The sequence below is a fragment of the Theropithecus gelada genome, chromosome 4 (genome assembly GCF_003255815.1).
Source record: "Theropithecus gelada isolate Dixy chromosome 4, Tgel_1.0, whole genome shotgun sequence".
Classification (NCBI taxonomy): Eukaryota; Metazoa; Chordata; class Mammalia; order Primates; family Cercopithecidae; genus Theropithecus; species Theropithecus gelada.
Genome location: NC_037671.1, coordinates 45,285,885 through 45,298,595, shown reverse-complemented (window position 1 = coordinate 45,298,595; position 12,711 = coordinate 45,285,885). Strand labels below are relative to the sequence as shown.

Below are 12,711 nucleotides of genomic sequence, written 5' to 3'. Positions count from 1 at the left end.
AGAATCTTGGTGGTGGTGACAGGTTAAGGCCAAGAAACCAAACCAGTTCGATATGACTCACACTGTCAGTGCCAGGGGTTGGGGGAAGAGACCCTGGCAGCTGTGACAAGTGAAGTACCATGGATTTTCAATCTGAACACCAGTGTCTACGTCCCAGCTATACCACTCCTTAACAGCAGGACCTTGACTCCAAGCATATCACTTGATTCTAGCCTGTTTTCTCCTCTACACAATGAGGCTAACAGCACACCTCACAAGAGTGTGGTAAAAGTTAAAGCACTGTGAATACATACAACTGTCATCAATACTGTACCAACTGCCCTGATCCCTGCCTTCAGGACAAACTGGGAGGTGCCTGAGCTTCCCACCCCTTCTCCCTAGAGGCCAGCCTCCCTGCTCCTCCCCCAGCCCTGAGGAACATGGTGTGACCAGGTGGTGTTGGGAGCCTGGTGTCCTCTCAATTGCACTCCAGGTACGACAGCTAGGAACATCAGAGTGATCAAGTGTGGTCATCAGAGAACAAGGTTCAAAACCAACAGGCAGGGTCAGGTGGAAGTAGGAGCAGGGGCGGGAGCTGGCCGGGCAAACACTGCACTTTACACAACAAATGGGAGGCCTTGGGAAGAGGAGCAGCAGGACAGAGGGAGGGAAAAAGGCCAGCCAGGCGCCCAGGGCACAAGGGAGCAGCGTAAGGTCAGTGCACTGCCCCGGGCCTCATCCCATGCCCATGCCTCCCCTCACCCCAAGACAACCCTGGGCCTTCCCCGCACTTGCTGCTCCCGAGAGTGGGTGGGCTTAGCCTCCCACTCCTCAGCCCGACGGGCTGGAAGTCAAGGGGCAGGAAAGAACACGAGGCTCCGGGGCACCGCCGAGGGCTGTAGAGGACTCAGAAATCAGAACCAGAACATTTTTACTCTTTGGGCCCTGGGGAGGGCCAGGCAGAGTGCAAGGTGTCCACAGGAGGGATGAGCAGAGAGCAGCCATGGGGGGCTGCAGTCTCAGTTCCCTGCGGGGGAGGATTGAGGTGAGGTGAGCTTGGGCTCCGGAAGGGCTCCAGTCCTGGTGCCCGGTTCTGACACCTGCCCCTCCTGAGTTCACACTGGAGTCCTTGCAGTCCTAACACCACAAGGCCTGCCTGAACCCCGGGTCAGGAGAGAAACATCTGGGGAGGGGAAAGGCCGGCATAGGATCCATGGCAGCTCTTGAGTTCTTCCTGGGGCTTGTGTCTTTCCTTGGAAGACGACGGCACAGCCAAGGCAAGGAGGGCCTGAAGCCTGCGGGGCCATCCTGGCCTGCCAGAGCCATGCCCCCAACTCCTCAGCTTCAAAATCAGAGGTCTCAGCACAGAGGATGCTGGGTGGGCTCAGAGCTCATCAGGGGGGCTGTGTGTTAGAGGGGATGCCTTCTGGATGCCCTCATCCTCCTCGGGGCTGGGGTCTCCCTCGAGGCCACCCAGCTCCTTCCTTTGTTTGCTGCTGCTACTCCTGCCGCCTGCTGCCTTGGCCCTGCTGCTCTTCTTCTTGGACTTCTTCCCTCCCAGGGAAGCTGTGTCTCCCTTCTTGCCGGACCACTGCTCTGCCAGGCAACCTAGGGTGTGGAGGAGAGAGACCCTCAACAGAAGTGCCTCAGGGCTGGGGTGCTGGGTGAGGAGCAACGAGCAGGGAGCCGTAGTAGCAACTGGGACTGTGCTTGACATCAGCCTCCCTGCCTCCTGCCTCTCGCTGTGGCCACCAGGCCCCTCTGGGGGCATCTGACTTGTCTGCTCATCATTCTGCACCTGGTTTCAGTGACTCTTACTTCCACCATGTCTTGCCAAGCAAGCCTTCCGAGGGCAGAGATCCTACAATGCCCTCTGGTGCCCTCTGTTTCTCCTCCTACCCACCACCCCTGAGGGAGAGCAAACAAATCATCCAGAGCAAACTTCCTTTCCCAAACTCACTGGTGTCTTTTCCCTTCAGCACGTGGTTGGCGCAGAGGAATTCAGTCAGGTCTTCCTCCTGGTGGTTCCTGTACCAGTCCTCGATCACCTCCTCAAACTCTTCCACCAGCACGTCGCACTGTTAATCATAACACCTCACGTTGGCAAAGCCCCAGCACCTTACTCACTCCTAGAGGAGCTCAGCTAAGCCTTGCAACCCACTGCAAGGTAGGCAGTGGCAGTGGTTCACCTAAGGAAACTGAGGCTAGAGAGGTGAAATGACCTGACCAAAGCCACCCTGGCCTGGGTGGCCCTCCTCAGAGCAGACCCAATCCCCACCGGCCCCTCACTGAGCATAGCAACCCTTCCAAGGGCTGAAGGGCCTGTACCTGCTTCTTGAGGTCAGCCACCTCTGCAGAAGTCTCGTTCCACAGCTCATAGGGGATGTCCATCACCACCTTGACCCCTTTGTGTACCAGGTTGTGTAATGTCTCAAAGGTCTCTGACATGCCCTGGAAGAAGCGACCAGACATGGGAGGCAGAGCTCCTTTCTCTCCCTCCTACCCTCCTCTCCCAGTGGTGCCTATGAACTCAGCTGTAAGACCAATGCCCAATGCCCTCTAAGGATCCTCATCCTTTTTTTTTTTTTTGAGAAGGAGTCTCACTCTGTCACCCAGGTTGGAGTGTCTCAGCTCACTGCAACCTCTGCCTCCCAGGTTCAAGTGATTTTCCTGCCTCAGCCTCCACGCCTCCATGCCCAGCTAATTTTTGTAGAGATGGGGTTTTGTCATGTTGGTCTCGAACTCCTGGCCTCAAGTGTTCCACTGGCCTCAGCCTCCCAAAGTGCTGGGATCACAGATGTGAGCCACTGCACCCGGCCTCATTCTTGACCTGACCTTCTCCCCTTTTAGGCCTGCTTCCCACAACCCCTGCACATATACCCTTTGACCTGCCTCTGGACACCTCATCCTTTCAAAGAGACCTGTGGCTGCCCTCAGGCCTTTTGGCTTTATGCATGCTTTTCCAGGAAATAGGTTTGTCTTAGCTCTTTCCCCTCACTATGGCTGGACACACTCCCATAGATCCAGACCTGCTGTTCCATTCTTCCTGGGTTGTGTCTTTTCTCAACGGGAAAAAGGCACAGCCAAGGCAGGTAGACCTTTATTCTGTGAAAACTATCTCTGTTAGCTACCTAGGTCTTATCCAAAAATAAAACATACTATCCATTTCCTCTTTTTTCCCAGAGATAACTCATACAAATACCAACATCTAAATATATCCTCCCCCCAGCCCCTTTTTACACAAGCAGTGGTGTAGCATACATACTATTTTGCACTTGCCCTTTTTACTTATACCTTGAAGGGCTGGGCGCGGTGACTCACGCCTGTAATCCCAGCACTTTGAGAGGCCAAGGTGGGCTGATCACCTGAGGTCAAGAGTTTGAGACCTGCCTGGCCAGCATGGTGAAACCCCGTCTCTACTAAAAATACACAAATTAGCTGGGCGTGGTGGTGGGTGCCTGCAATCCCAACTACTCAGGAGGCTGCGGTGGGAGAATCGCTTGAATCTGGAAGGTGGAGGCTGCAATGAGCTGAGATCCTGCACTCCAGCTTGGGCAACAGAGTGAGACTGTTTGCAAAACAAATAAAAACCTTGAAGATCCATTTAATTCAGTTCCTAAAGAGCCTCCCCATTCTTTGCTTCCAGCCGCATACTAGCCCACCAAACGGCCGGATCAACGTATTTAATCCTCTATTGGTGGAGTTAGATTGTTTCTCACTTTTTTTTGGCTATGAAAAATAATACTTAAACACTTTTTATTAAAGCAAACACAGATTTATTACTGAGTAGACTGCAAAATTCATACAAATTTCTGCTGCTTGAGACTATACCCTTAGGTATCCCAGGAGTTTATGAATGGTATCCTTTGCTAGGAGGAAACTTAGGTAGAAAAATGTGGGTGGCAACTATCTTACCCTGTGCCAGGCACTGAAGATGTAGAGAGGAAGCAGTATGGGCCTTGTTGTAAGCAGCTCATTCTCCAGAGAGAGAAGCACTCATGCACATACTGAGTACATGGGATGTCACACAGGCACCCCAGTGGGGTTGTGGGAGGTGCTGTGTGGGCCCAGAGATGGGACTGGGCAGTCACTCACCCCAGGTGTCCTCTGATATCTCACCTAAACCCCCACACTTCTGCACATCCTGGATCTTGCTGAGTTCTCCCTCTCTAGTGTCTTTAGGTTCCCATGGGGGCAGCAACTGTGGAGCATTTCTGCCTGTGTCTGAGATTGAAGCAGGACCCTCATGGACAGGCCTAGATCCTCATGTATGTGCCTGAAAAGTCAGGCCACTCAGGAGGGGAGGAGGGCAAACGGCAATCAAAGAATGGGAAGAGGCAAGGAGGGAAGCTCCCGGTGGTGATCTTCAAATCACACTCACACCAGCAGACACACTAAGATACATGCAGCCTGGCCCCAGAGCAGAGGAAGGACAATCCCAAATCCAACCTTGGCAAATCGGTTGCTGCCGGTCCTCTCCTTGTGCAGGCTATAATCCAGGAGCCTCTTGCAAATGGTCTCAGTGACTTCGATTAACCGCAAGTCCCTGCCAAGATAGCAGGACGAGAGGAACTGAGTTCCCCTCCTAGCCCCAGTGGGTTAGTGGTCTGTCCCTCCAGCCCTGTGCCCCAACACCTGCACATCTCACCAACGGGAAGTGAGTCAGAGCTGGAAGGAAGATAGGTCATCTGATCTGGGGGATCTGAAATGCTGGAACACAGACCAGAGAGACAAAATTTTAACAGCTCTAAGGGAAGGAATTTTTTATAAAGCTAAATGATTCAGTATTTAGATTTTCTGATAAAGCAAAATATATTAAATTTTGATGGTAAAATATTCTCTTTGAAGGGATGATCACAGCTGACAGAATTGGGTTTTTAAAAAATATATTTATACTTGGCAAAAAAAAAAGTTGGTAATCCCATTACTAACGTTTTTAAAAAATTGCACTGCGGCCGGGTGTGGTGGCTAACACCTGTAATCCCAGCACTTTGGGAGGCCAAGGCAGGCGGATCATCTGAGGTTGAGTTCGAGACCAGCCTGACCAACATGGTGAAACTCCATCTTTACTAAAAAAATACAGAAAATTAGCTGGGTGTGGTGGCACATGCCTGTAATCCCAGCTACCTGGGAGGCTGAGGCAGGAAAATCTCTTGAACCTGGGAGGCAGAGGTTGCGGTGAGCCAAGATCATGCCATTGCACTCCAGCCTGGGCAACAAGAGTGAAACTCCATCTCAAAAAAAACTTGAAATGGTCTGTGAAATCCAAGCGTCTGAGAATCAATGATATAGTCCAGCCGTCTTGCTTTTAGAGATGAGAAATCTGCTGAAGTATAAAGAAGTTAAGAGATTTATGCAGGTCATCCAATTAGTTGGGGACAAAACCAGTGGGCAAACTCAGGTCTTGGTTACAACTGATGCCCTTGTAGGGGGTTTGCCTAGTTAGGAGAAGGGAACTCTAAGCCCCTGAAGCCTCCAGCAGCAATGCAGGCCAGGCCAGTGAGTCCCCATTCACTTACGACTTGGTGTATTTGACTCCAGAGGCCTTCTGGTCCAGGATGCCATAGCCCGTGCCAATCACCTCCTTCGTCTTGCCGGTTTCCTCAAAGGCTGACTTCAGCTCCACAGCAACATATTTACACACTGGGGGAGGGAGGTAGCACAGCCCACTGAGTGCACATGAGTCTAACGGGAGGCCAGCTCCCAGCAAAACAGATCCAGGTGGGCATCCTTTCCTAGACTGGAGGACCAAAATCAACACTCAAGGCAAGGAAGGAGTTAGAACCTGTGGAGGCTAAAGCAACTCCATCTTGGATGCTAATATGCCACGTTGACTTCTGATTAACCCCAGTTCTAGGAATGCCTCTAGGATTTCTATTTTATCTACTGTTTCTTGTGTAAGAGCATGTACTTACTGCAAATCCTGCCCTTAAGCAATTGTTCTTCGTATCCCTTTTTTTTCAAGATGGAGTTTTGCTCTTGTTGCCCAGGCTAGAGTACAATGGTGACATCTCAGCTCCTGGGTTCAAGTGATTCTCCTGCCTCAGCCTCCCAAGTAGCTGGGATTACAGGCATGCACCATCACGCCCGGCTAATTTTGTACTTTTAGTAGAGACAGGGTTTCATCTTGTTGGGTAGACTGGTCTCGAACTCCTGACCTCAAGCGATCCACCCACCTCGGCCTTGCAAAGTGCTGGGATTACAGGCATGAGCCACCACGCCAGGGCCTATCATTTTACTTTCTAAAATTGCATACATACAGAAAAGCTGAAAGAATACAATGAATACCTTCCACTTGTATTCAACAGTTGTTAATAGTTTGCCACATTCTGTCTCCAATATATAATATCTCAACAATATATATATTATTTTTGCTACATCATCTTGAGAGTAAATGGCAAACATGACCTTTTGCCATAAATATATCATCACGTATCTCCTGAAAGCAAGGACCTTCTCCTACATAACCAAAGAACAATTATGACACTTGGAAAATTAACAATTCCAACGTCACCCAGTAGTTCATATTCAGATTTCCTTAATTGTCCCCAAAACGTCTTTTATAGTTGTTATATTACTTGATTTCATATGTGTTCCAACATCAGCTCTCTATTTCTACCAAGTTAATTTGCTCCATGCCCTCCAGGGAGCTCTTGTTCCTACTGTCTCCGCACATTTATTTCCTCATTTCCTCTTACCCTTCCTCAAATAGGTATTAGGCAACTCCTATGTGTCAGCCTGGGGATACAGAGATGAAAACAAGGTCCCCTCCCTTCCAGATACTCAGTCTAATGGAGCAGATAAAGGTGTAGACAAATAACTACCACTGTGTAAGGAGTGCTACAGTGCTACCACTGAGGGTGTGAAGTGCCTGAAGCCCTAGGAAAATACTTAATGCCTTCTAAGGGCTTCTCTGCCCATCCTGCCCACCTCACATTATAAGCCTCTCCCCCAGGAAGCCATTCTGCACTAATGCGAATTGCTCTAGATTTCACTCTGGGCCTCTGCAGGATCCATCCCTAAGGACCCTTGGTCATTTCATGTGTCTCTCCACAAAGACCACAAGGGTCCCCAAAATGTGCATTATGTATTAGATTTTTTTCTGTATTTCCTTAGCCTGTGACTTGATATACGTTGGATGCTTGATAAATCTTGTTGATAGAGACCATCTTCTGATGCCCCTGAATGGAATACCAGTCTGCAGGGTAAATGCCATCAGCAGTTTTAACACTGACAGCACAGTCTGGTAGAATACCACAAGAATAAATACATCCCCTGGAGGCCTGCTTGGTGAAATTCATTGATGGCTTGGAGAATTTGCAACACATAAAAATTCCAAGTAATAAGCTGGTGATCTTCAAATCTGCAATGAATTGGGGATGTCCCACCTCCCCAGCTCTCCATCCAGGACCGTCTGCGCTCCCTCCCCTCTTCTGTCCCGTACTCTGTACAGGCGCATCATTTTTCTGGCACCACTTGTCCCTCCTCCCACGCCCTCCCCAGGAGTGGGGAAAGGGGAGGTTTGGAACATCCTTTCTCTCTTATACCCATCAAACACAACTTTGCTTTCCAGCTCTCCCAAACATTACCTCTTTAAGACCTCCTCTGGGGATCCCACCCAGAACCAGACTCGGAGGAGACTCATGGCACAGACCCCAGACCCTCACTGACATCCACCCACTCTTTTTTTCTGGGCAGGTTCTCCTTCCTCTGTGCCGGGGCCTGTTCCACTCAGGCTACTGAGCCAGGAGGCAGGCTTGGTGGGCTAGACACAGTCAGCATTTAATAACAAAGGTGTAATAATAATAAATACAAACAAATACAGTATTAAGATGAACCTAATGGTTGGAGTTTGCCAAGCCATCCTGTGACTGCAAATCCCTTTTCAATTAATCTTCACCAGTTACTAAATGAGGTTAGGCTAGAATGATCTCTAAGATCCTGGGCATCTCTATGCTTCTGTGAGTACGTGAATGTTGCCTAAGGAGAATAAATGTGAGCTTAGATTATCAGAATAGTAAGAGGGACAGCATGAGCTCTTTGATATCAGAAGAAGATAGAATACAGGCCGGGTGTGGTGGCTCACGCCTGTAATCCCAGCACTTTGGAAGGTTGAGGCGGGAGGATCACCTGAGGTCAGGTGTTCAAGACCAACCTTGCCAACATGGTGAAATCCCATCTCTACAAAAATACAAAAATTATCCGGGCATGGCTGGGTGCGGTGGCTCACGCCTGTAATCCCAGCACTTTGGGAGGCCGAGACGGGCAGATCACAAGGTCAGGAGATCGAGACCATCCTGGCTAACATGGTAAAACCCCATCTCTACTAAAAATACAAAAAAATTAGCCAGGTGTGGTGGTGGGCGCCTGTAGTCCCAGCTACTGTAGTCCCAGCTGAGGCAGGAGAATAGCCTGAACTCAGGAGGAGGAGCTTGCAGTGAGCCGACCACTGCACTCCAGCCTGGGCGACAGAGCGAGACTCTTTTCATTGCACTCCAGCCTGGGCGACAGAGGGACACTCCGTCTCAAAAAAAAAAAAAAAAAAAAAAAAAAATTACCCGGGCATGATGGCAGGTGCCTGTAATCCCAGCTACTCGGGAGGTTGAGGGAGGAGAATCGCTTGAATCCTGGAGGCAAAGGTTGCAGTGAGCCTAGGTTGCGCCACTGCACTCCAGCCTGGGCAACAGAGCAAGACTCCGTCTCAATAAGAAGAAGAAGAAGAAGAAGAAGAAGAAGAAGAAGAAGACGACGACGACGACGACGACGACGACAGAAAACAAAGAGGAAGTGAAACCCTGAAAAGCTATCAGCAGGGCTGGGTGCAGTGGCTCAAGCCTGTAATTCCAGCATTTTGGGAAGCTGAGGTGGGCGGATCACCCGAGGTCAGGAATTCAAGACCAGCCTGGCCAACATGGTGAAAACCCGTCTCTAATAAAAATAGCCGGGAGTAGTAGCACACACCTGTAGTCCCACCTACTCGGGAGGCTGAGGTAGAAGAATCCTTGAACCCGGAGACAGAGGTTGCAGTGAGCCAAGGTGCACCACTGCACTCCAGACTGGGCGACAGAGCAAGACCCCATCTCAAAAAAAAAAAAAAAAAAGGCCGGGCGCAGTGGCTCATGCCTGTAATCCCAGCACTTTGGAGCCGAAGTGGGCGGATCACGAGGTCAGGAGATCGAGACCATCCTGGCTAACATGGTGAAACCCTGTGTCTACCCAAAAAAAAAAAAAAAAAAAAAATTAGCCAGGCATTGTGGCAGGTGCCTGTAGTCCCAGCTACTCGGCAGGAGAATGGAGTGAACCCAGGAGGCGGAGGTTGCAGTGAGTTTAGATCTCATCACTGCACTCCAGCCTGGGCGACAGATCAAGACTCCCTCTCAAAAAACAAAAAACAAAAAAGGCCGGGTGCGTTGGCTAATGCCTGTAATCCCAAAACTTTGGGAGGCCGAGGCGGGCAGATCACCGGAGGATCTGGTGAGCCGAGATAGCGCCATTGCACCCCAGCCTGGGCAACAAGAGCGAAACTCATCCCCCCGGCCCCCCCCCACAAAAAAGGTTATTAGGACTAGAGGAAGAGTGAAAGGGCGGCCGGAAGCAGAAGCTCACGCCTGTAAGCCCAGCACTTTGGGAGCCCAAGGCGGGCTGATCACTTGAGGTCAGGAGTTCGAGACCAGCCAATATGGTGAAACCCCATCTCTACTAAAAATACAAAAATTAGCTGCGCATGGTGGCATCTCAGCTACTCAGCTACTCAGCATCCCAGCTACTCAGGAGGCTGAGACAGGCTGAGACAGGAAAATCGTTTGAACCTGGGAGGCAGAGGTTGCAGTGAGCCGAGATCACACTACTGCATTCCAGCCTGGGTAACAGAGCGATACGCCATCTCAAAAAAAAAAAAAAAGAAAGAAAGAAAAAAAGAAAAGAAAGGGGGAAGGCACAGGCTTGAACTCATACTTGGTGCCCCACCAGTGAAGTCGGCTTATCTCTAAAGCATCGCTTTTTAATCTCTCTAATGGAAGGATTATGTGTCCCAAACTTACCCCAAACCCACTTTCCAGTGTTTAGGGAACATCTGGCCTGATGTAGGCTTTCAATTCAGATGAGAGGTTCACAGCCAACTTTCTGGGGGCCCTAGGGTTACGGGGCTGGGAAGGCAGGCATGACTGTAAGGTCTGAGGAGAAAACTGATGGACGGAGGGGAGGAAAAAGAAATAGATCCTTTATAGCTGGCTCGCTGGTAGCTCCCTCTCTGTAGTTCCTCAACGCCTACGTCCTTGGGACTCACCTTTTCTCCATACTCCTAAAATCTTATTTCAAGTTCCCCATAGGCTCTACTGTTCCCCCAAAGGACCCCTCAGACCCAGATCCTCCTCCTCACACCCCCACAGTACTCCACTTAATCTTCTGTATTTTCAAAACATTAATTGAGTGCCTACCGGATACTGTGTGAATGCGTATCTAAGACAAAGTCCCTGCCTTCGAGGAGCTGTTAGTGGGTGCAACAGACAACTACACAGATTGGGTTACAGTGAGGTCACAAACGGGAAAGTCTTAGGTTCTTTTCCCCCAAGACGAGTCATCTGGAGCTTTTCAGTTCCTCAAACTCGTTCTTGGCTTCTCAGCCGGCAGGCCTCTGCCTCTGTAGTTTCCTCTGAGTGAGCCCCTCTCTTTCCACTTCTCTTCACCCGGCTAACTCCTAATGCCTCTTCGTGCTTCCTGTATGAAGCCCTCTCTGACTCCCCTCTGCACACAGCCTTCGCCCACCCCCTCCCCCACTCCAGGCTAGACCAGATGCTCCTCGCCCGGCCCCTAAAAGGAAGCTCTGTACCTCCCCTATCATGGCATCTCCCACTCTGAATTATCATTGCTTGTTTCTACCAATGTGTGAACTCCAGGGGTACCAGGACCAGACCTCCAGTCCGCCGCAGCGTCCCAGCGCACAGTACGTTCAAGGAACTAAGAGACCCTGCAGAGCTCGGAACCTTGCAGCCCCCGACGCTGCTCCGCAAGGGCCGCCCCTGGAGCCCACCCCTCCGGCAGGATACGCCCCACGGGCCCCGCCTCCTCACCTTCGCATTTGCTGGGCAGGCGAACCCAGTCGTTCTCCTCAGCTCCGGCCTGGCTCGGGCCCAGCTCTGGGGCAGGCAGCAGCAGAAGCAGCAGCAGCAAGGGAAGAAGCAGAAGACAGCGCGACGCGGGCTCAGGCAACAACTCCATGGCCCAGCCGGGCCCGACCCGAACGGACCGGGCGGCACCTACTCCCGCGCCGCGCGCGGAGCAGCTTCCCCGCGCCGCTTCCGGGGCTGCACACGTGCCTCCGCGTAACCACGACAACAGCCAGCCTCCCGCCCGCCCGCCTCTCGCAGCCGCAGCCCGCCTTCAAAGCAGACCAAAGCTCGCGGACGGCGCAGCCAATAGACTTTCTGGGGTTTGCCCCCTAACGAATGGGAGGACTACCTTTTTACGGCCTTGGCCAGTAAGAGAGCAGATGGTGCCCTCAGAGACCTATGGCAACGTCCTTTCCCACCCCCTAACGGACGCTCTGGGAGAGGATGCAGGACCAGGACCCGGGGAGAAGAAGCCTGTGTCTGGGCCTGAGTGGGACGCATTCAGGCGCGCAGGTGCTGGAAGATGTGGGGAAGGCCGGCTTCGCGGCTTTCTCCGCCTCTTCGAACGTCACTTCCCTCCTGGGTTCTTAATGCCGCAAGTCCTTACTGAACACCTGTTTTTAAATGTTATTATTATTGGTGTTGTGGTTGTTATAGCCAGGCACTCTTGTAGGCGCTTAGGGTGCGAGCAGGACGACTCAGACTGTCCCCAGCCTTCAAGATTTGTCCTAGTGAGAACTAGAACAAATGACTTCCTCTCTGAGCCTGTTTCTATTTGTATGACAAAGTGATTCTCCTAGCTGCTGTGTGAGCTTGCCTGTTGTTGGGAAGCTCAAATAGGTTAATAGAATTACAACTTACCGAGCAGACTGTAAAAAGTTCAGGCATTAATTTTCTTTTTGTATGTAATCCCAGCCCCTTTTACTGCCCTATTATTTATTTCTTGATTCTGCCCTCTCAGAAGGCAGGAATTTGGCCGATTAACGATTGTCTCTCCCTTCCGCTTCCTCAGCAACAACAGGGTGCCTGGCACAAGGAGATACTCGGTAAATCTCCCATCGGCTGTGTCATTAAGAGGAACACTTGGCCGGGCGCGGTGGCTCAAGCCTGTAATCCCAGCACTTTGGGAGGCCGAGACGGGCGGATCACGAGGTCAGGAGATCGAGACCATCCTGGCTAACACGGTGAAACCCTGTCTCTACTAAACACATACAAAAAAACTAGCCGGGCGAGGTGGCGGGCGCCTGTAGTCCCAGCTACTCGGGAGGCTGAGGCAGGAGAATGGCGGGAACCCGGGAGGCGGAGCTTGCAGTGAGCTGAGACCCGGCCACAGCACTCCAGCCTGGGTGACAGAGCAAGACTCCGTCTCAAAAAAAAAAAAAAAAAAAAAAAAAAAAAAAGAGGAACACTTAATGGCTCACGCCTTTAATTCTAGCACTTTGGAAGGCCCAGGCGGGAGGATCACTTGAGCCCAGGAGTTAGAGACCAGTCTGGGCAACAGGGTGAGACCCTGTCTCAAAAAAGAAGAAGGAGGAAAAAAAAAGCCCAGGTGCCCTGGCTTATGTCTGTAATCCCAGCACTTTGGGAGGCCAAAATGGGAGAACTGCTTGAGGCCTGGAGTTCG

At 51.2% G+C, this 12,711-nt stretch overlaps 1 protein-coding gene across 1 annotated transcript; it reads right to left on the bottom strand.

Moving 5' to 3' along the window:
• Positions 1-893: 893 nt before the first annotated feature.
• CNPY3 (canopy FGF signaling regulator 3) lies at positions 894-11,637 on the bottom strand. The gene is given in 8 exon segments (XM_025381827.1): positions 894-1,587; positions 1,940-2,057; positions 2,308-2,430; positions 4,429-4,547; positions 4,550-4,564; positions 4,628-4,689; positions 5,499-5,622; positions 11,049-11,637. Coding segments are annotated over 8 exon segments (933 nt in total). The 5' UTR covers positions 11,197-11,637; the 3' UTR covers positions 894-1,363.
• Between the last annotated feature and the right edge of the window lie 1,074 nt (positions 11,638-12,711).